The following is a 24964-nucleotide window of genomic DNA, read 5'->3' on the forward strand; positions in this document are numbered from 1 at the left end:
TCTGAAATAAACATTTTACATTGAAGGGAATTCAAATAGGTAAATTAAGATATAACGTGGAAAGTAGCAGTGAACGAAGTCTCATTCAAGAGTTTGTGACAAAGACACACAGAGGCTGTTTTAATTTTATAATTGAATGGCATAGAGTTTTTTCTTTATCTTTAAGTGAACTGAAACTCAGTCTGGGTGTGCTAATAAACAACAGTTTGAAGATACTCAAACAACAGAACATATGCATGCATACACAAAGACAGATTAACAAGAATAAAAACAGAGTGGATAAGATACTTATCTGTATTTCAAATAGTAGAGAGAAACAGAGGACACTCCACACTCCCCCTCTGCCTAAATTTTCTCCACTGTTTGACCATGAAAACACATCACAGCTTGTTCAAGTGGGGACCTTCTCTACGCAGCAGGAACGGAAGTCAACGAGCCTGGCAGAAAGTGAGATAAAGACACGATGTGCTGATATTGACTGGTACCATGGTTACTAATACTAATACTTCAGGTTTCATAGAATAGAATAGAACAGAATAGAATTGAATACAAAGTACTTTATTTATGCCCGAGGGTAAATTCAGGGGGAGTCACTGCAGCAATCAAGAAAAACAAAAGTAAGAAAAGTGTATAGAAAGTGCAAAAAGGTCCATAAGAAAATAGATGATGACAGCTTGTCCATCATTGTCCAGTTCAGCCAGCCTCCACCTCCACAGGGTCCAGGACTGAGCTTCTTCACTCATGCTCCATCTCTGTCTCCTAGATCCTGTCTGCTCACAGCTGGTGAAGCTCTTCCAATGTGGCGTTGGTGTCCAGTGTTAGCTCCATTAGCCATTTTCGAATAGCATGATGCTACTCTGCCTTCTGGTATTCCCTCTGTTGCTGGGTTAGCATGGTTAGCTTGTCCATCTTGTTGGAGATAGATCTTACGTTCCCAATAACGATGGATTGAAGGACAGGTCCATGTCGTCACTTCTTAGCTCACACCTGAGAACCAGCACGTCGTCCTCACCTCCTTCTCCTCACCTTTTGGGAAAACATCAGGCCTTGCACATGTTAGCATTGACATGCTAAAGGCTGCTAACAGCTGATTTTACATGTAAACAATGCAGCCATGGTTACAAATAGGAGCTTCAGACAAACACAGGAGCAGGAATAATAAAAATATCATACGCCATACAGGCTTAAATGATCCACTCCAGATGCAAAAATGACAAAAAAAAAGATTAAAAAAATATAACAAGAAACAGACAAAGAAGAGAGCTGCTTCAACAGGCAGCCACAAAGGGGCAGTGCCTCGCAACAATGCTAGTTTTTTGCTTGAAATCTCCAATTTTCAGCAACATTTGCCAAATCATGTTTCATTTCTACACTTTACATTGAATGAAAATATACTGACCAATTAAAATGCAGAGACTTTACATTTACATACACAACATTTCATGATGTTTTTTTGGTTTGTGCCCTTCAGAAAGAGTCACTGCTTCCTTTTCACTTGTCAGAGTGGTATTGAAGAGGTTAAACAAGCTGTTATTTGACAGTAAAAGATAGAGCACAGAGTCACTGAGAGTTTAAATACTGAGTTGTGATGCAGAACGTAGTCTTTTCCTTTTTTTTCCGTTAATAATCGACATGTCACATTATTGTTTGGTTTAGCTCAGTTGAGCTGCTTCATCAACAACTCAGCGTGTATTTTAGTTCAGGACAAGAATAGGACAAGGTCTGTACTACCCTCTCCTGTGAGTTTCAGAGGAGCAGCAGAAAGCAGAAAGTGACACGACACAGTAACTCTTGAGTAAAGCACGAGCTCCCCAGAGCCATAACTTTGTTCAGTGTTTGAGTAAATGCTCCTGATTACATCCCTCCCACTAATGGAGCTACGTTCTGACATTTAAATCATGATGATTTCAAGACATTTACAAACTGTAAACATCTGCTTAGAGGTTGTAAACTACTATCAGCTCATTTAAATACTAAACTCCTCTGTAGTGAAAACAACTGACACATGTGTCTACTTGTTTTCACATGTTTAGTTTTCACACACTTTGTGCCCAAACTTGATATCTTATCAGCCCTGGGTGAGATAACGCTGTGTTTCCTACTTTGAAACGTATTTTACCGCGCGGGATCTGAGTGTTTGCCTGTTGGGAATGTATTCCATTAAATAATTTCCACTTTTTATGCCACAGAGCAGCACTTCTTAGTGATGTGTTAGACTTACAATAGCTCTTCTGTGTTGAATATAACAAGGTTGTATGTCGGTGTCACTCGGAGCAGCAGTACGCTAACATTTGGTCTGTTGGGCCCCATGGTATACCAAGAGCAAGATGCCTTTTGCTCATTCTTTGTAGCAAATGTGTGTTTGTATCTGTGTGTGTGAGGGAGATTGTGTTAAGGTGCTACCACACTGTCTGCTCTCTGTCAGCTTCACTTCCCTTGGGCATCAGTGTTTTCTTCACAGCTCCACTCGACTTTAACAGTATGCCTCCGCAGAGTCGCTGAGACCCTGAATAACAACAGTAGTTGTAATTGTATTTGTGTGATTGTGCTGAAGTGTTTTCAGAGAGACAAGTTGTTGTGTCTTGCTGTGGCTCCATGAGCGTATGAGTGTATGGATTTCCTTCATCTCTTGCATTTTTGCTCTGTGTGTGCTCATTTCGGAGCGAGCTTGTTCGTTAGGTCTGTGGGGAGGTGCGCTTTCTGCTGACTTTGTTTGGTTCAAACCCTCAGGCTGGTACTGATCAATAATATCCCGGACCCACCACGTCTGTGCGCAGCTGATTGGCTCTCTGCATGGCAGGCAGCTGCAGCCTCACAGCAGAGAGTCAGAAGTCAATATGTTACTCACATCTTTCCAGGCAGGTTCTGGATACACCTTTAATCACTCAGAGTGCGCATATAATTCAGATTTTCCTCCAAAACTTAGAAAACAAATGCAATGCTTTCTATATTTTTGTTTTCAAAAACAGCAACAAGAGAACTTTATGACTTAATGGAGCACAAGATACTGGAAAATCAAACTAACTTAGCTACAGCTGACAGACTGCCCATCATGCATTGGATAAACCTCTGTGTGTAAACTGAGTGTATTTTTGTTTGTGTTAAAAAAAAATCAGGGAATGTGTGTGACACGTTAGTGTGGGGGTTTGTGCACTCATGCCTGAGCTCGAGCATTGTAGTGGACTAGGATTCAGGGTTTAGTTAAAAAAAAAAAAAATCATCTAACCTTTGTATTTCCTTTGGCCAGTATTCAGTCTTCTCTTTCAGTTGTTTTTTGGGCTCTTTTCTCAAAGACAAACAAAGTCCATTCAAATATTTTGTCCGGTCCAACAAATGTGATCGTACACTGAGATAGCAGCCAAGCATCAACACCTGCCAACCTGTGTGTGTCAATGCTCTCCTCAGGTCTGGACGACTGTCTCCAGCAGTACGTGAAGAGTTTCGAGCGGGAGCAGATGGGGGGAGAGCAGCTGCTGCACATCACCCATCAGGAGCTGGAGGAGCTGGGTGTCACCAGAATAGGACATCAGGAGCTCATCCTGGAAGCTGTCGACCTCCTCTGTGCCCTGGTCAGTCAGCTGCTGTTACTCACTGTTTTTTTTCCTCGTTTTTTCTTGGGAGGAGGGAGAAAAAGACATCCAGGAGATCTTTATAACTGTCTGTTTGAAGGTGTCAAAGGCATACTTGGAATCAGATTGGTGTGAGATCAAAGCTTGGTGTCCTAGATGGTTTAAAATGCAAGCACTCTAGTAAAAAAAAAAAGAAAAAAAGAAAAAAAATACATAGAGTACCACTATCCTTCAATGTTTGTTGATTGTGTAGGCTAAAATAGTAGGTATTGTTACAAGAGGCGATGCCAGTTCAAAATGAAGAGCACAACCTCAGTGATTCAAGACTTAAACTTTGAATTCTTCTGAAAATGTAACATTGCTTTTAGCGATTCAGAAAAAAAAAAACCTCCTGTAAAGTTGTTTTGATTGTGTAACCAAGGACTAGCGCTTTCCAGCCAGTGCAGTTTAAGAATAGGTCCTGAACCCAATTCTTCCACCAAGAGCTGCACATTTGCACACGGTGGAAATAATCATAAAATTACTAATTTATTAATAAATTACTCTTCCTTAATCATGATATATAATTGTGACTAATGTAAATATTAATTAGTAATTACTCAATATTGAGTCAATTAACACACACATTTTCAAACCTTTTATTTTAACTTGTTAAAAATTTTGTGTCTCACTGACGCTCTGGATGGGACAAACGGTTTGGACTGTCAGTTTTTTCCAACATTTGGTCAAATATTGAATCAAATGATACCAATTTTTTCTTTTATAAGACATTTGGCTCAATTTGATGATACTACAGTTAAACAGAACTTTTTCTAGTATTGGAGTCTTTTCACAGAGTGATATTAAAAGATTCATTATCTAAACTAGCATTTAGACTTAATGTTTAAAATGCTCAGAGTTTTAGGCTTTTTGTATTATTCTCTGTTGTGATAAGGTCCTACAGGAAACATTGCTGCAGCTTTAACAACACAGCAGCTTTACCCTCTGTGCTCACTGAGTCCCTCTGTTTAACTCACACACACCTGAGCTTCCTGCCTCCTGCCTGCTTCACTGCAGTCAACATACTCGTCAACACACAGATCAGTGTTGTCATAACAGAATCTCAAGTGAACCACAAGTTGTGATATTTGGGTGACTTGATAAAATATAACTGCTGATGAGTATTGACAACAGAGCAGACACAGGGGCTATCAGCAAAGAAAAATGGAGAGGCAGGGTGAGGGAGGTGCAGGATGTGTGTGTCTGTGTTTGTGTGTCTGTGTGCACAGAACTCTGGGGGACCAAGTTAGATTAACACTCCTCTTGGACTAAATATATAGAGAGACATTCATATAAAGCCTCACTCAAATGAAATTGTCAAATGCATTTCTTGAAATATTTTTATTTGACTACCACATAAAGTTTTCTACAAGCAGAACACACTTTTTAATTGTCAGTATTCACCATCAATGACATCTCTTTGATAAAACATGATGATCAGATTTAGTTAGTTGAACAGGTCTTTATTAAGACTCCCATCAGTAGCTTCTCCTCTTGGGATCCACATGCTCATTTCCACTTCACCACAGCACAAATAAAAACTAGAAAAGCTCTCAGAAAGCTCAGACCTCCACCAAGCATATTGTGATTGTCTCCAACACTTTAGTCCCACTTTAATGTTATACTCCCTTTCAGCAGACTGTGTGCTACAATTTGGTGTTAGTTGCAGGTTTGTACAATAATTTGTTTCCTGACAGTGTTGAAAATTATGATGACCCAGTATACAATTCATATTCCAGATCTTAGTATCCAGAATTTTGCCAGGATCTGGCTCCTACTTTTACATCTGTCAGAAATTATGGTGACCTTGTCCTGTATTGTTTCACAAATCAATCTGACCATTATCTTGGAGTTATATACACATATGGTGAAAACGGCAATATTTTGCAATAATAAAGAATCCTTTAGAAAAATCCTGGATCCAGACGGTGATCAAGATAACCTCAATAATTTAATCAGCTCTTCCTTATCCCAATTTAAACATTTCCTGAAAATTTCATCAAGATCTGTTTGTTACTTTTTGAGTTATGCTGTTCAAAGACAAACAAAAAAACAGACAAACTCTCCCGAAAAACAAAACCTCCTTGGCAGAGGTAATAAAAATGGGTACACTGTTGAGCATCAGCCTGAGATTTGGACTGTTACATACAGGCAGGGTTTTTATAGATTTTTATGCAGTATTTAAAATTTAATGTCTTTTTTTTTCCTTCTGTTCAAGTAAAGTTTATCAAATTGTATACAGTGTCTAATGCAAAATAATACTTTGATATAAAAATTCAGCATTAATATCAAATTTAATGTGAAATTTTCAAACAACTCTCAGATCATCATGCTTTATCTTCCCACTAAAACTCATTTTACATGTGAATAAGGTACAGGTAGTGATACATGTTTAAAGCCTGTTGGGATTGCCAGAAGTCTAACCCCAGAGGCAGATTTTTTTGGTGGGACTGCTTAAGTCTTAACAGGTAAATTCATGGTTGTTTATTTTCCTACACCAGTTGATGATATTAAGTTAAGAAACAGCTGGAAAAGATATTTCGGCCCCACTTTGTGTGCACTTCCTCGGTCACTGCTGACTGTCTGTGCAGTGGCCCTGCTCAGGATTAGGGAATTAGGGGGAATTAGGTGCTACTCTCCCAGAGCGAGAAAGAGGGAGAGGAAGAGGGAGTGAGAGGGAAAGAGGGAGAGGAAGAGAGTGTGTGTGTGTGTGTAGAAAGTGTAGAGAGTGTATGCAGAATGCACCTTATCTCCCAGGCACACATGGCTGGATTAGTTGGGGCTGTTTAACTGTGTGTGAGAGTGTGTGTAGGCACACATGCTTGCAAGTGTGTGTGTGTGTGTGTGTGTGTGTGTGTGTGTGTGTGTGTGTGTGTGTGTGTGTGTGTGTGTGTGTGTGTGTGTGTGTGTGTGTGTGTGAGCTAATCAGGACCTCTTCTCATTCAAACGTTCCAGCATGGGAATGAGTGTCCCAGAGCAACAATCACCATATGTCCTGGAACTGGACACACACTTTATATGCAAGCACACAAACACATGATGCACACACACACACACACACACACACACACACACACACACACACACACACACACACACACACACACACACACACACACACACACACACACACACACACACACACAAAGACACACACACACACCTGCGCACGGATGCCAGGTTGTGAAGATGTATCTCTAAAATGACCGCTGTGAGGGATAATTCCAGAGTGGCTCTAAGTTTTTTGTAGTTGCCTGTCTCTCCGATCAGCATTATTCAAGTTTCATTTAACAAGGTCATTTCTAAGAAGTATTTGGGAAACATCAACATCTGGGGAGGAAACATGAGCCAGGCAGATATGTTCACAACAACAACAACACCAACCCTAAAGTTTCATTCGTCACAGGACGATTAACTTGCTAAGTTAATGAAGTCACTGCAGTGTCTGGAGACCCCACCATTCCTATGTTGAGTAAAATGTTTCAATATAACAGTAAAAAAACGCCTGATCTAAAAGAAAGAGACCCCTGTTATAGTAACATGGAATTTAGCTCCAAGGTTGCCCTCAGATGGAGTATTTCAACTTTCCTCCTCTCATTAACGCTTCTTCCAGATAACAAAGCCATGCAGCTCTATAGTACCTGCAGGCGCTGTGAATATTTGGATAGTATAGGATGATTCTCTATAGTCAGCATTATAAGCCGTCATATAGAAAGCAGAACCCTGCTCCCCTGGCTCGACCATTATGCCTTCCTGGTCTTTCTGCAGTTAAAAAGTGAAACTCCTGTGGCCTTGGATCAATGCAAGTTCCAAGTGCTGACTGGGCTTTCAGTCTCGCTGCAAATGTGGAAAGTCCCCTCTTTTATGTCTGTGCAATCCAGTTTTTGCCCCTAGCGTCTGTGCTAAGAAGGTTTCTGGGGGTTCAGTGAAGTTTCAGAAGAATATGCTCAGGAAGGGTGATAATTAAAGAATAAGATGCTGTTCATCCCACAGTCAGGGTTGAAAGATGAGTGAGAATGACAGTGACGATGGTGTGATTGTGCTGAAGTTCTGTGAAAATTAAAAAACAGAAATTTAGTTACTTTAAAGTGCAGCATAATGGATCAATTTTCTTTTTGTAAATCTTTCCAGGACTTAGACAAATTAAAGTTTTTACTTTTTTGATTGTTTGACTGGAAATTGACTGGGGTCTAGTTACATTTCTTTAATCTATCATAAAGATTGATACTCTACTTACATCATCAATGTTGGCTGAGCTTAAGGCGAGTCTCTATCGGGTGTGGATGCTTTTATACAAAGCAGATACTAAAAGTTGGTAATAACTGCCTCCTAATGGGTGAAAGACTTACAGATTTTTATTTTTATTTGCTTTTTAAGATGTGTAGGTTATTCAGTCTTAAGAACTATGATTTTTTAGTGAGTTTAGATGCACATATGGTAACATTTTGTTCTCATCACCAATTTAGACTGAAACAACTTGTTTGCCTGTTTGTTTTTGATGCATTTCCGTGCATCGTAATGTTTTCACGTTAAAGTCTTCATCAAGCTGATAAACTATGAAACTGAGCATTCTCGAAAGTCCCTGACCCTGAATATGGGTAGAGGTCAGGTCAAACTGGGCAGGTTGGGTTGTTTCCTCAACAAAGTGGGAAGATATCAATTTAATATTAATTTAATAAGTGATGTGCCATGGCAAGTGCTCTAAGATACTAGGCTACCAGGTTTAACTGGTTGGGGCTAAAATAAATCAGAAACACAGCTTTTTCAATTTGTTTACATATAAAATAAAAAGATAAATTTTATTTTATCTTTACATTAAAAATAATGATAAAATCAAAAATCAAAATCTGAAGACTTTGTCTTAAATCCTTTGAGTCAAACGTTTAATGGTTCAAAAAAATAAAATAAAACAAACAAGAATATGATTAAATAGAGCAGCAATTAACTCTGAATTTTTAATATTATTCACTGTCACCGCTTTATTTGCATAGTTGAGATTCTATTGGTCTGCATTTCCAAACCATTTTGAGGACCATACAATCAATCAATCACCTGTAACAGGTCACTATTACTATCACCTGAAACTGAAAAACACCTTCAACAAAAGGGATTTATAGCATCGAGACTTAAAGGATTATATATTGAGCAAAAAACCCAATCAACGAACAACAGACGTCCCTCAGGAGAGGCAACAGGGCAGCAGTCCCCAAACCAAATGCCTGTCATGGCTGCTAGCAGCAGTGAGGTTTTAAAGGCTGGGGCCAGGTGATCTTTGTTGACAGCCAGGAGCCTCACCTGGAACTGAGCAGAGGGGAAGGGAAGACACATACAGAAACAGACACACAGCTGTAACAGTCACCAAACTATCAAACATTTTTGAAAACAGACAACCATTCATGCACACATTTATACCTATTGACAATTTGAAGTGACCAATCAACCTGGTGCATGTGTTTTCAGACTGTTAGAGGAAACCTCTTTACCCCGAGAGAACCAACACATGCAAGGGGAGAAAATGCAAACTCCACACAGAAAGGGAAATTGAACCAGGGACCTTCTTGCTTAGAGGCAACAATGCTAACCACTACACCACCCTTTCCATCCTGATTTGGAGGATTTTTGAGTAAAGAAGAGAACCAACACATGCAAGGGGAGAAAATGCAAACTCCACACAGAAAGGGAAATTGAACCAGGGACCTTCTTGCTTAGAGGCAACAATGCTAACCACTACACCACCCTTTCCATCCTGATTTGGAGGATTTTTGAGTAAAGAAGAAAGCAATGTTTCAAACTCAATTTCATTCATATACATTCTTTCTTTTCCAGCACCAGCTGAATGGCATTATTCCTGGCTAACAGTGGACATATGGCAGAGCACACCCTGTACAGCTCAACAGTCTGTTTGGATTAAAACACAGAGAAACATTTCTGAATCTGTTTATGGTTCTGGTCTTTTAATGAATCTGACCATCTTTAGGTTTAGACTGAAGTCGGTGAAACAAGGACCTAGAGGAAAACCCACACAATCTGCTGGATCTTCCGCCTCTTCATCACGATATCTGACAATTCAATCAGGTCTTGAACAACACTGAAGCTTAAAATAACTTAGCATACTCCATAATAATAATAATAATTCAGTAGCTGTTTTATGTTTGGAATCTGTCCTAAATCTCCTTTCATGCTGCTTTTGTTCAGAGAAAGTGATTCAAGCTGTCATCATCTTCTTTCATGCAGATGAGTCAGCTTTCTATGTAGCTGCTACACTCAGTGACTAAAACTCCATTTTAAAACCCTCTTGGTTATTATGCTAAAGTTGTGAAATAGTTGGCTGTAATTTACATTCAGAGTTCTTTTCATGTATATTTGAACATTTATGCTAATCATACAGGAGTCCTCAGATGTTCCATATGGGAAAGCATAAAAGAATTTTGAATGTTCAGTTAGTTTTGCCCCCTGGACAGAGCGATGTTAATGCTCTTTTAACTTTTTCAATGATGGCCTAGGAGTTAATGCTCTATGTTTCTATCAGAATTCAAGTCAAATCAATAGAAAGTTTTCTAATACAGATAATGTTTGTGCACTTTTGAATAAAGCTTTGTTATTAGATCATCAAGAGGAAAAATATCATGGGAAGTGTATATTGAATGAGAAAATCTGCTGAACATGACTTAACATTCAGTCCTCAAACTACTCAAAATAATCCTGATTTGGACCCAGATCTCCCAAGCTAAATAACGTGCAAAAACACATATGCTTCAGCCATATTCTTTGAATAACAGGGAGAGACATCCTTACTTTGGTGCAAGTTTTCTAAAAAAAGCTAAAATATGAGTCAACACTTATGAATGTTTCACTCCTAAAAGAAAAGGATTTAAGGGTGAAATGTTCCTTTTCATTGAAGTATTTCATAAACACTGTTTGAATGTGAATCTGTGAACAATGGTAGCAACATCAGCATTGAGAAGAGGCCACTCCACACGTGGCTGCCATGGCAACCACATCGACATGAAGGTGGAGGGGTGGCTGCTCTAATGGCATCGCCCTCTTACTGTATTGATTTGACACACACAGGCGCACATATGCACGCACTGCTCAAATTATTTCTCTCTTTTTTCTCCACACACACACACACACACACACACACACACACACACACACACACACACACACACACACACACACAGAGTCATTGGGCTGGCCGACACAGGGCATTATTCCTTCGCTTCATCTCAGCACTCTGTCCCCCGGAGAGAGCTGCACACAGCTTTAGATCGAATCATAGCACAGGCTAATTACAGCTGTGCAGACATGTATGGTCTTGGTTCATGTATACATACACGCAGAATACAGAAGATTATACAGAACACAGGGTATGCATGACCCAGTTTCAGTGAGATTCATCGCTGGGTGCTCGCTCTTTCCCTCTTGTCTTCTGCCTCTTTAGTTCCTCAATTCCCTCAATCCTCCCTCCCTCTCTGCTGCCACTGTGAAACCCTCTCCTCTTTGTAGTCACTGCGGTCGTGACTGTGTAGAATAGATCTAGAGGCAGAGGAGGAAAAGATACGTCTAGCTAAGCCTGTGCATCTAGCTATACAGGGGTGTGTGTGTGTGTGTGTGAGTGAGTGTGTGAGTGTGTGTGTGTGTGTAGCTTTTGTGTCAGCAGGAATCAGGCTCTGTCAGGCAAAACATGACTGTAGGTGCCTTGGGACACTGAGCAATGTGGCTCAGTGGGTCTGTGTGTGTGTGTGTACGTGAGTTTGTGTGGGTGTTTATTTAAAAGGCTCACAGAGCTGTAATAGGCTACTCAGTATCCTTATTTTGAGCAGAGTTGATGCTATGTGAAAAAAACCCTAATGTTTGTTTTAAACCTTCATTTAAATTTACTGCACTAACAACATGCAGCAGAATTCTGATAGGTCTTTTCTGTTGTAGCTTTGAAAACAGAAAGATTTAATTCAGACACATAAAATGCACATTCACAGTTCACACCTGGTATGGCAGTGGTTTCATATTACTTTGACTTCTCCCCTTTTTCTTTCAGAAAGAAAGAAGGCTATAAGGAGGAGGGATTAGCTTAGCTTAACACAAATGACCAATATCAGAGGGAGTCGGCCTTCTTCTTTTTGAGGTTTTAAAAGTATCTCTTACCAAATACATACCACCAAAAGTATTTCATTAATATGATTTTTTTTCTGTCAAATTCAAAGCTTGAGACAAATAAAGGTAATAATATGGTATATATCCTACCAAAGCACACTTAAAAACATATTAAGCCTAACTTCACTTCCTTTGGTCCATAAAAAGATATTAAAGTCTTCATGTGGGTAATGACAATGATGTTGCTAGCTGTTTTAGCTAGTTCTGCTCCTGTTTGACACTGTCTCTAAAAAAGTATTCAGGCGTAAGGCTAACCACCCTCTGCCTTGCTTGTTGCACTGATACGTGATTGCTAGCCTCAAGTTTCTAAAAATAAAACAATTCTTTGAAGTGTAGTTTGAAAAAAATATCTTTGCTACCCAAAACTTTAAAAAATTAACTTGTCAGTCACTTGAATTGCGCTTCTGTTTGGACAAATAATTACCTTGATATTTTCTGAACAGCTGAGTTAAAAAAAAAAAAATCACCCCCATGTTGTGTGCAGTTAGAGAAATCGCCTATTAATAAGACCCAGGCTATAAATGTGTTGGGGCTTTTTTAGGGGTGGTGTGTATGTAGTTTCCTGGAAGTTTCCAGTCTTTCGGCTGCCAGCCTCAGCCTTATCCCGCTGATAGAAGTCTGAAATGTGTGTTTTTGCATGTCTCCCCCCAGAACTACGGCCTTGAGACAGAGAACCTCCGGACTTTGTCTCACAAGCTCAACGCTTCGGCGAAGAACCTCCAGAACTTCATCCTGGGTCGGCGGAGGGGCGGGCACTATGACGGGCGAGCTTCTCGGAGGTTACCCAACGATTTCCTCACCTCGGTGGTGGATCTGATCGGAGCAGCCAAGAATCTGCTAGCCTGGCTCGACAGGTAGTCTTCACCTCAGTTGGTAAAATTAACATGGGAATGGTAAATTACATCCAGTAAAAATATGCAAAACAAATAATAAATAAAAATGTCCACACAGTTTTTGCTAAAGTGCTATCACATCTTTTGGCATTGAACAGGTTTGGGCTATTTTTACTGTACATGGTGGATCATGTCATAAAAATCCTAATCTGAGCAGCTGAATGTTTGATTTAAAGTTGCTTTATATCCAGTATTTTGTTTTTAGTGCCGTGACAAGTTGTCAAATCAATCACTGGTATTAGCTTAGCAGAAAACTGAGCAGTCAAAGCTTGTGATTTCCCATGCCGTGCTAAGCTAACTTTATGATACATATAAATGTGGCATGAATCATCATTTTTCTCAACCACACGTGAGTGCAGGCCAGGGAAAAAAACACAAATGTGGAAGAAAAACCTTGTTGTGTGAGGTTTGATCAGCTGATGCAAGCATATGAAGATTTGCACTCATACAAATAAAGTAGTGTGGAGCTTTGGATCCCTGGGTTTCACAGCCTCCTGGCCAGAATACAGACGCAAATATTGTTGTTTGTTTTCATCACTTGCTCCTGTGCTCTGAGAGGAACAAAGAGCGTTTTTTATTGCTCAGTTTCTCTGCCCCATCGCAGTTTTGAAATCACACTGCAGGTAAATGAGTGAAACAAACAGAATAACGTAATAGAGAAACGATTGAAAAATAAAATCACTTCCTCTAGGCAAAGTAAACTAACTCAATTTTGTTAATAGAATAACAAAATATTATTTTACATCCATTTACACGCAGTTTCATCTTTTAGCAAAAAGATTATTCAATTTCTTAAGGCTGCACAGATAGGAGCATTTGACAAAGAGCAGCAACAAAATATAGTGCATTTTATACTTTATCTCTTGTGGTTTATTTACCCAAATATATTTATTCAATTATGTTGTTGGATCTTTTTGGTATGTATGCAAGCAAGTGTTATAGAGCAGCATGAATAGATCAGTTCTTTTATGAGAGACATTTTAGCATACCATGATATGTAATGAATAAGAGCTTTCTATTCTATTTTGTTCTACATTTTTCAAGGTTCAGTAGAAGTTCATTTAATTTCTGAGGTCCTGGATGAATGCTGGAGGTCATGAACTCTGTTTTATTCTTTCCTGTTTTGTTTGCTCCAGGTCTCCATTTGCCAGTGTGACAGAGTATTCATTACTGAAGAACAACATCGTTCAGCTCTGCCTAGAATTAACAACCATTGTACAACAGGTAGTTACACAGACTCACAAATACACAGCACACATGCATCGTCAAAACCATACCATAAAGGTCACAACTGGCAAACTAGAGTGGGTTTGTAACTTTAGTATAGATTGTTTTGCTCTATAGCTCTTTTTTCCTATAGCTCTGATTTTGAGTGGAACATACATCCACTGCCACAGGCTGTTTGCAGCATAGCTGATGGGATGAGTAGCTCTCACTTACACCCTTAGGGAAAGTTCTCATCGACTCATCCTTTGTTTAACTTATGGGCACTGATGGAGAATGAACTAGGGGTCCCTCCATTTCCTGTCCTCTGCCTGCTCCCCCTCTGGCTCTTTCTCATGTTGATTCACCACGCTTACACACAAACACACTTTTTAAAAACTAAAACTGGAGCTACATGCACTCACACATGCACACACATACACTCTCTGATATTGTGGAAATCTCTTTGTTTGGACAAAAAGTATGTCTGCTATCCTGGACCCCATCCATGTCCTCCCTGTAAGAGCCTGCTTAGAGTGCATCAGAGTGGGGTTTGTACGTGTGCCCAGAGTAAGTCCTGGAGCCTCACAGATAACACCCATTCCCTCTTGTAAGGGCCAATGGAGGGAGGGGGAGAAGGGGCCACTGTAGGGCCACAATGGGCCACATGAACATGTGGTTGCCAGGGTGCAGTGAGATAGACAAAGGTGGCAGCAAAACCCACAATAATGCATCAAACAGATGAATTAGCTGCTACCATGCACATCTGGTGGATTCAGTGGGCTGCTTTCCCAGAAATAGATTAACTATCAGCTATCGTTAAATAACAATCTGTCACATTCAAATAATGTAGTTTCTAAATCCTGCAGTGGCTCATGTTGCAGCAGAATAGATCCAGGGCTGGTCAATCCGGTGCTTTAGTCCTCCTAGATCATGAACTACCCTGAATACCGTGGAAAGTTAGAGATTATCTAGGTGACTGATGATGTTCTCCCTTGAAAAGGAAGTTATCTATCTTTTTTAACCTATTTTTTTCCCTTTTTTATGTGCTATTTGTCTTCTTTTTTTATAAAATGGTTGCTGCGTTTGGAGGAAGAGGAGGTATTAGAGCTTCTGTCTGGATGTTCACATAAATGCTCGAACCAGCTCATGTTTGTCTTCCTCTTCCTTCTGCAGGATTGCACTGTGTATGAGACAGAGAATAAGATTCTTCATGTGGTAAGTTTATTTTTAACATATTCACTACAAAACTTCTGCTTTGATAAATAAAGTTATATGTTAGCTTGTCCTGACTTTTCAGCTCTGATGCAAAGAGTGTGGTGCCAGTCAGATTCAATTATTTGAAGTAGTTACAGACGGTAGACACTTTAGCCCTCAAAGGACTGGAAAGAGAAGAGAATGGCTGAACCGGCTTTGGTTAATTCATCTTTCCCTGTGTTTCAGACAGACGATAACTGCTGTGTAATAGCAAATGCAGGTACAGGTATCCTTAGGAGTCTCAAAGCGGATGCTTTTCCAACCATAATGACATAAGTTGTTCACAACATGTTGATAACTTGTTGAGGGTCAAGTTGAGAAAAATCATCAACCACCTTTAGACAGAATCCTGCCAGCAAGCCCCTTGTTTTACATGACTTTGGTAAAGCTGTTTCTAACCCAAATGAAATATCCTTTCTTTTTTAAAATGTACAGTTTTAGGAAGTCTACACTTTGTTTTTTGCTTTCTCTGAGAGCAGATTTGCTAACATGTTTCTATCTAGTAGAAAAAAAGGAAAGGAGAAGGAGTTCCTGTCTCATGTTTCTATTTTGTTGTGTATTTTTGTATGTCAGAGTTTTGTGAGTGTGTGTTGGAATCTGTGACCCAAAATTGTTTGTGTGATGGTCCAAGGGAGCCTGAGGCCTTTCAAGAACTCTGTGTGTGTCCTCACTCTGTGTGTGAATTTGTGTGCATGTGTGTGTGTGCCTGTATGCATGTATGACAGAGAACCGTCTGTGAAACCGAGTGAGCAGCGAGTGTCTGATGTGGGCTGACAGTTGGATTTGGGACACTTCCTACTGCCATTCAAGGTCAGGAGGAGGAAACCAAATCAAATGACGGGGGAGTCCATAGAAAAATATCTGAAGATTTTATGCAAAGTAATAAATTCCTGGTCAGATCTTCCGTCAGATGGCTTATGTAGTTGTGCCTTTGCATGACCTCTTTAATAAATCTATACTGTATGTTGGTCTCATCGCAGGATTATGTCCTCCATGTCAACCTGACCTTCCCCTTTGCTTGTTTTGTTTTTGAGTCATTGCTGTCGTTTACCTCGGTTGTTCCAGGCCTGTTAATGACACATCCAAACACTTGAAATGGCTCTGCACATGTGTGCACACACAGACACTCACTCTTAGTGCCAGACGAGAGCCACACATGACTAAGTCTGTTATGTGTGGGAGGTTTATGTGTGAAACAGGGAGACGGAGGGAAGCGAGAGGAGGACGAGGTGTTTGATTTGAGATTATACTCCCCAGCTGATCCTTGTTTACTTTGTGTTCTCGTAATAAATAAAGTGGAGATAATGTCGACCTGCGCAGTACGTACAGGAACCTGTGATAAATATTCATAGTGTTCATGTATGCTTTGGAATATAACTGGTTATCACACTGCAAAAACTAGAATATTATCAAATGTTTTGTCTTATTTTAAGTAGGGATGCACGATATTATCGGCACAATATCGGTATCGGCTGATAAAAGCTTAAAAACACGTTTATCGGTATCAGCAGATATGAAAATTTCTGCCGATATGCACAGCCGATAAGGTGCTATTCAGTTAGGTTTGTTATTATTTTCCATCTGAAAAATAAGCTCCTTAAATAAAATATAGCACTTCATTTATTTGCACTGCAGAGCTCTGTGTCTGTCACCAGGTTGTTACAGTAGCTCTAAAATAATCAAATGCAACTTGGTTATGTTTAAAAATGCATTGTACATTTAAAGTTCATGTGATCTAAAGAAATCATTTTTCTGTATTTCAATACTGAATGTCTTGAGTTTGAAAAAATAATACATTTCTTATTTATGGTAAAATCAAATGTTTTTTTGTTCTGTTTTAAAAGATAAAAGATAAAAGATAAAATATACTTTATTGATCCCCGAAGGGAAATTCATGAATTCCTTGAATGAATTTCTTAAACAAATAAGACCATCACAATAAGAGTAACATATAAATTCCAGTACAGGATAGACTTAGCTTTCTTTACAGTGAAAAAAACAAACAAACTTGTGATTATCGGTATTGGTATCGGCCAAAAGGGGTTTTGATATATCGGCATATCGGATATCGGCAAAAATCCAATATCGTGCATCCCTAATTTTAAGTAAAAAATGTCTTGTCCTCAACATGAGCCACATTCAACTAATCAGACCAGAATAATGTCTTGTTTCAAGTTATTAAAAAACAAAAATGAGGTATGTATCGCTTGTAACAAGTACAAAAATCGGCCAGTAGAATAAGAGAATTTTGCTTGAAGGTTGCTTGAAACTAGAATACAGGTAACTTTTTCTCGTTCCATTGGCAGTTTTTTTTAACTTCTTACCAGCAATTCAGACCTCATTTTTGTCTTTAAATAACTTAAAACAAGACATTTTTCTGGACTGGACAGGTGAATGTGGCTCATATTAAGTCTAAAAAGACATTTTCTTCTGAAAACAAGGCAAAACACTTCATAAGATTTCAGGTTTTTTTTTGCAATGAACAGCTAAGATTTTTCCTTTACTCCCACAAACAGGAACAGTATTTTCATTAATCATCCATATTTGAACTCTAGTGTTTCCAGTCTGTCTCCTTTGTTTTCATTATTCATGCAGACTTTTATTGGGGTTCATTCTCACAGGGATGTTCCACTCAGTAAGAGTGGATTGTTGGTCACACGCTCTGCACAGACACTGTTTAACGCTCTGGTCAGCTCTGCCGTTGTGACTGTGACTGTAGTTGTACATTTGTCAGCTTCTGCTCAATAATGCAAAACTCACTGCTCTTCTGCTCTCCACCAGACTAGGGCCTGCAGCGATCAGATGGACAGGGATAGGGTGTGCATGTATGTGTGAGTGTGTGTATGCATGTGCGTTGTGTGTGTGTATGAGAGAGATAAGATATGAGCATGTGTGAGTCTGTGTCTGATGGAGCGTGTATGAGTATGTGTGTGTTTTTCTGTGCATGCATGCATAAGGATGAGGGAAATTACATAAGACTGTCCTAGTTGTGTGTTTTCCCTCTCCCTTGTTTTCTACCCTTTCCTCCTGGACCCCCCTCCTACCTCACTGCCTCCCTGCTCCTCTCTTCCTCTCTCCTTCTCCGTCCTACTGTTTCTCTGGTCAGGTTCTTATTAGCTATAGCATGATATTCTCAAGCATGTAGAGATGATGCATTAAGAAACTGTGCCTCAGTGTGTGTTAGCATATTAACATGCATTGAAGCATGTGTTTGAGAAAAAGGTGCGGGTTGATGACGAGGAAAAAGAGTGTGGAGCTTAGTCCATTTGGCAGTGTAGTATGTCTGGCTTTCTGTTTCACTGCACTTAAATCTCACGCCAGCTAGCCACATTAGTCAACTCCCCTATAATCTGGGCTCTTATTCTCCAGAGGTGTGCCAGATCAAGGCTGGGTATGTCACAGCTGGAGGAGTTAGTAGCCAGCCTCTTGTCTCAAGGTCTGTGTTAATCCCAGGTCAGGCTATTAGTCTGATGATCAAAGAGTGATACAAGAGCAGCAACACAAAACTGGTGCTCGTGGCTCCCAGCAGGGGACATCTCACATACTGGGTTTAAATATATAGACTGAAACAGATATGCTCTGCTTTTATTTTCTACCCATTTCTTCAGATAGTTCCTCAGGGGCTGCACTGTTTGGGCAAACACCACAATTAATTTAATCCACATTATGAATTTGATTATTAGACACTTTTATATAACAATTTACGCAAAACATTGTCTGCAGTTTAACATTTAAATGTATCATAATTACGAACAACTTAATTTATAAACCCAAACAAAATGCTTTACAGGGGCAGCAAATCAAAATCAAGAGGCAAATCAGGAAATAACACATCTCAAAAGACTTTCAAGGAAACAACATCCTAAAATACTTTTTAAAATAGCTTGATTCAGGTCAAAGTTAAAATTAGAAAAGGGGAGATCCTGGGGAGACTGTTCTGAAGTTTTCAACCCCTCACTGTAAATGCTTCGTCACCTTTGGTTTCAAGCTTGGTATTTAGAGCAGGAGACCTCTGCCCAGGGATCTTAAGAGATACAGAGATGTAAAGGGTTTTAGAAATCTTTCTTAGATAAAAGAAATGTGAGTACGGAAGTTAAAAGACCTAAAAATCTGACACCATAGTTTTTAACCTGGCATATTTATTATTTGCCACAGTTTGGCCCACACACAGATTTTGCATCAAACTGAGACTTTAAATGAGGTGTTTTTCTGAACTTGGTGTACCTTCTGGAGTCAAATCACAATAGCAGCAACACTTCACTGTGTATAGTGACAAGACTTGATGTCTTCAGAAAGTTATCTCAATCTGTCTGTAAACGGATCAAAACAGTCCGTTCTAAAGAAAAAGGCTTGAAATATTCATGAGACTTGCCGTAATGATGAGATCACCACATTAGGATCTAATTGGTTGATAACATGTTGAAGGGGTGGGCCTCAAACACAAAGGTCTGCCCCCAACAGGCATCCATAGGGCTGGCCAATCAGAGGGAAGTAGTTTGGGGAGTGAGGAGCCTAGTGGTGCCTCGCATTTGTACTCCGAACTGGGAGGTCGGGAGTGGGAATGATGTCATCCCAGAGTTAAGCGTTACAGTTGCCAAGTGGGGAAACTTGCCACAACAGCAGTATTTCTGTATATAAACATTGACTTATACGGCTGATTTATTGTGACAAACACTGGTCAGAAATTCTAAAATAAAAAGAATATAACAGGAGCTGAACTCAGAATTTCCTACTGGGAACCCAAGGGTGGTGTGGGTGCTCCGACTTCCAAGTTGGAAATTCCGACCTGGAGGGCGGCTTCCAGTTGGGGGTTCCAACTCAGAAATTCCACCTTCCGGGTACAAATGGAGTGTAGCATTAGCCCCCTTGGCAGAGCATTTTCTTGAGTTGCTATCATTGAAAATTTGTTGAATTGAGTAAAACCTGTTGGGGGTGCCTGTACATCTTAAAATAAACATTGTATTTTTTTCTGGTCTTAGTGCTTCAACAAAAAAAAAAAATTATAATAAAGTATTAATTTTTATTTCTTGGATTTAAAATTAGAGGCTTAAAAAATTAAATAGATAAATGTATAAATAACTTTATTGTCCCAAGTGGGAAATTAGTTTTCACAGCCTGCCAAACAAGAAGGACTTAAACAACAACAACAACAACAACAACAACAACAACAACAACAACAACAAAAGACATACAGTTAGGGAAACAGATACTTCAAGTAAAATCATGTAAAAACTATAGAAAACCATAGAGCACTTTTTATTACAACCCATTGGTCAGTGGGTTGTCTTGTTCAGGATGGAGTTGGCAGATGGTACAAAGCTCTTGTTAAAGCGAGCCCTTCTCCATTTCAGTGTTCTGTACCTGCAGCCAGAGGGCAGAAGTTGAAAGTGGATGTTGAGAGGGTGCTCTATGTCCATGGCTATTGTTCTACTGAGGCGTGCTAATGCTCTTTTATTAAGTTTTGAGAAGCTGGGTAAACATCCTATCTAGAGCTGAAACGATTCCTCAAATGATTTGAGGTACTCGATTACAAAAAATACTCAAGTAATTTTCTCTGAGGAATCGTTTACTTAAAAAAAAAGATCAAAGAGTGGTATTTCAAATAGAGCTGAGGCCATTTTAAGAGAGTTTTCAGACCCCTCAAGCTACCTCTTATACAAAATAGCAACAAGCAACAAATCTAGCTTCTTTTCTGGAGTTTGGAGACTAATGGGTCATTCTACGAAACGGGTGCCATTTGGGTCCGCAGCATTTGATGAGATGTACAAGGCACAAAAAATGTGTCAAAGTGTGTTTACAGATTTTGGAGCTACCAAAGCAAGTGCTCTCATTGACATGCTGTATCAGAAAATTCTATTTCTTAAAGAGAAAAAATTTTCATTTGAAAAATAACTGCTCCTTAACTAAACAAAAATGTATTTTTTCAGATTACTCGATTAATCGATGGGATATTCAGTGGAATACTCGAATATTAAAATATTCTATAGCTGCAGGCTGCAGCCCTAGTCCTATCCCTTGCGTTTGAAAAGTGAAAGTCATAGGGTTAAAAAGAGAGGTAGTAAAAAAAAGAGATAGCAGCTAAAACAAAGTGGACAAAAACTATAATATTATTACTTATCCTGAAATATGAATAAATGTTAGCTCTTTTAAATAAATGATAGAAAATCCTGTAAAGCTACCAGAGGGAAACAGGCAGTTAAAAGCCTTAAAGGAGCAATATACCCCTGCTTTAAGCTTTCAAACAGGTTTATGTTTCTTTGCTGTACAGACCAGTTTCATGCACTATCTGCATATTACTTTGTCTTTCTAAACATCACTTGTTTTCAGTTCAAAATAAATCCACACAACTGATAGCAAGATGTTTCAGGGGAGCAGCTAATGTTTTCAAATCTGGACGTCTGACTGCTGGTCTCTGTTTTTTACTTCATAAAACTGGTTGTAAAAGGCTCATGTTATGCCGACGCAACTGAAGCCAAAACCTTTTAGTCGCCTGGTGGATGGAACAAGTGTTTGCTTAGGAAAGACTTAATTCAATATGCAGCATATTGCGTATACATATAGCATCTATTTAATGCTGTAAGTCATGTTTTTTCAACCCTGGGATTCCAAAACCATGACTGGAATCAGTATTCATTTAATGCACAAAATAGATTTCCTCTTTCTTTCCAAATGGAAGCTCAGTCTGGATGTCATGAATGGTCCTGGGTGCCTCTTTATAACATGTGTACACAGCGAAAAGAACATAAACATACTAAATAAACAGAAAACCAAACAGGCAATGTAATGCTCAATAACTGACCCAGAAAACGATGCTATGAATATATGAGCAGGAGACAGAGAACGACAGAAAGACAGACAGAGAGAATGTGCATCACATGGTCGGCTCACTGAAAATCCTCCACCTTTTCCCTCACACTGAATGAATCATAGGCTCTGAGCTATAGTGTGTTTGTGTGTATCTGTGTGTGTATGTGCCTGTTGGTGTGAATGCATGCTCTGTATTATGTGTGAGTTGAGGATCTCGTCATTCCATCGCTTTAATCTGGTAATTGCTCATTAGAACTGAGATCAGAAGATTATTTTATGCAGGGTTCATTACTGTTGTGCAGCTTGTGTCATTTCAGTCTAGGTATGTTCTGTCACATGTATGTCTGTGATGTGTGTGTGCGTGTGTGTGTGTATGTGTGTGTGTGAGTGTGCTGTGCTCTAAGTAGAAACGCAATGATGCAAGATAACCAGGGTAACCGTCTCTGTGAGCCCGCTCTAGTCAGTCAGCCAAGATTAGAAGGCAGAGATGCTGCTGGAGATAAATTAAGTTGCATGCGTGACCAAGCAGACAAATAGCCTGAAAAACAGTCGGGGGTTCTTTTAGAACAAAAGCAAGGTGAAGCTATGCATTTTATTAGACACTCGTGTGATGTGAGGGAATTTAAGAGCAGTGTGGAAAAAAAAAGAGCCGGCTGTGTTGGCTCATATGTACCTGATCGCAGAGCAAAAATAGCCTTTACCTTCAAAAAAAAAAAATCACAGATGCTCACAAATGGAATGTGTGCTCTGTGATTTAGATGTTAGCAAACGTCACCGGGGCACCGCAGGGCTGGCTGGTATCGCTGATGTGTTGTCCTGTCTGTGACAGTGTCTTGTGGGCATGCCCGTGGACCAACTGTGACAGGAAACAGTTTGTGTGCTGGAGTGATGGAAGTGGCGATGTGGAACAATCTGATGAAATGATTTCTGTTTCACCTCCTCCAGCTAGGTCACAGCATCCCTTGCGGACCAAAACCAATCTCAATAACTTTCTGTCTTCTCTTTTTGTCACTCTCTCTCCCGTCATTTTTCCCTCCTGCTATCTTCACCTCTGATGACACCTCCAGTGTAAGACCTTAGCGGGGATATGCGACCATATCATCTCTCTGTCATCAGACTCTCTGGTCTCCCAGTCTGCCCACTTGGAGGTGGTCCACCTCACCAGCATCATGCCCAGTGAAGGCCTGGTAAGGATTCATACACACACACACACACACACACACACACACACACACACACACACACACACACACACACACACACACACACACACACACACACACACACACACATGCTTCCACCAGAGCTGTGGAAGCTGCAAAGATGCAGTAATTAACATATTCATTAAAACCAAGCACTGGATGTGTATTGCGTAATGGAGTAACTGCACAAACATTTATTACCTGTTTACGTGGGTCTCCTCCGCCTTACAGAGCATTTCATTATCTTTTAGCTAAGGCTTTTGGTTTTATTGCTCAAACCTACGTCATAGCCACTTTATGAGGTTATAGTATGTCCATGCTGCATTTCCAAGCTTGTAACACTGCTCTTTAAATCAATGTAGCTTCAAAGCTCCTGGTCCGGCAAAGGACAAAACCTGATGTAAGCTTTATGAGTCGTGGTTGTGCTATTTTGAACATTCTCCTTGAAATTTAAATTTATTAATGAAAATTAAATTCATGAGTGTAAAATGCCTTCCTTCCTTCCTTCCTTGCTTTTGCTAGATTTAATTTTTCTAAGAGTATGTGTCAGGCCACAACTCAAAACCTGAGTGCTGTATCTTTGAAGAGTCGAGTCGAGCCGTTAGAGGAGTTAATTTTAAAGTACAGAGGAAGAAAAATGCATGTTTAAACAACAAAACAGTGGACACTGAGTGCTTTGGTGAAGAGAAGCTTGATATGACTCAAACACTTGAGTCTGCAAATTCAAGTCATTTAAAAAAGCAGAGGGAGTTTTGTCTCTGGCAGACCTCTACTTAACCATCATCAAAACACAAAATGAGAAAATGTTGTCTTGAATTAGACTTCCAGTAGAAGTTTAAAGTCAATGAGACAGGACAAAGTCAAAACATAGTCGAGTTTAAATATAATTTCTAATTAAGGAAAGATGCATTAATGAAGTCTTTGGGGTGCCCCAAGTAAAAAATGTTTGTCTCAGTGCATCAATTTGGAAGATGGGGTAACTTGGAGGATGAGGAGCAGTTGATTTCACCTGCAGTATGACACTTTCTCCTCTCTGTTAGAAATGTGCAGTGACTTTCATCTTTACTGCTGTTTTTGTTTTCATCAGTCTCATTGTTGTTGTGAGTTGTGGTGATAATTTCTCCACTCAGTGTCACTGTTGTTGTGTTACAGCTGTAGATCAAAGATATAGGATTTAGTTTTCACCTCATCAAATTACTGCGTCATGTTTTACAAACTCCTGCGTTACATCGCTGAGAGTTCTGGGCAGTTAATTTTTAGCAGCGAGCCTGTTTGGTGGCATTCTGGTATCAGAGGTAACACTGTCACAAATATCACATTAAAGACAGGGTATCATGATTTCCGTTATTTTAAACAGGGATATAAAGAGAAAATGCCGGATGTTCATAGATGTGCTGATATTTGAACCATTATGTATGTATGTAGAAATCCTTGAGGTGGTCCATTTTTTAAGGAAAATAGCATGAGAACTTCACAAGGTCGTAAATGGACTTGCTTAAAGTATAAGCTTAATTCATAAATATCTCTGGTTGGAGGGCAAGTCTCAAACACCAGGGTCTACTTATTGCTCCGCCCCTAACAGGCCTCCAACTGACAAATCAGCTAGAAGGGGTTTGTGGAGTGAGGAGCCTTAAAGAGACAGCAGCTGAAATTAAGCATTTCATGAAGACTGAAATGCCAGAATGAGAAAAAAGAAAAAATGTTTTTTTTTTCCTGCTGTAAATCACATAAAGCCACTACAGGGGTACCAGAGGGACAGTATGAAGCCTTCTAAAAAGAAAGCACAATACCCTCTCTTTAAAGAAAAGTGCTTTTCAGTGATTGGCTATGAGAAATG

The 24964-nt window shown here is 39.6% G+C and overlaps 1 protein-coding gene across 2 annotated transcripts in view; it reads left to right on the top strand.

Annotated features, from left to right (window-relative positions):
* The window catches only part of LOC141793351 (connector enhancer of kinase suppressor of ras 2), a 71055-nt gene that overhangs the window by 10029 nt on the left and 36062 nt on the right, over positions 1-24964 (top strand). For both annotated transcript variants that reach the window (XM_074673976.1, XM_074673977.1), the window contains exons 2-6: positions 3406-3569; positions 12417-12619; positions 13795-13882; positions 15038-15079; positions 22993-23112. In XM_074673976.1, coding sequence (XP_074530077.1) covers positions 3406-3569; positions 12417-12619; positions 13795-13882; positions 15038-15079; positions 22993-23112 — 617 coding nt within the window. The remainder of the gene's footprint in view (positions 1-3405; positions 3570-12416; positions 12620-13794; positions 13883-15037; positions 15080-22992; positions 23113-24964) is intronic.

The sequence above is a fragment of the Halichoeres trimaculatus genome, unplaced genomic scaffold, assembly GCF_033239565.1.
Source record: "Halichoeres trimaculatus isolate MK-OKI-2021-1 unplaced genomic scaffold, fHalTri1.1 fHalTri1_scaffold_7, whole genome shotgun sequence".
Classification (NCBI taxonomy): domain Eukaryota; kingdom Metazoa; phylum Chordata; class Actinopteri; order Labriformes; family Labridae; genus Halichoeres; species Halichoeres trimaculatus.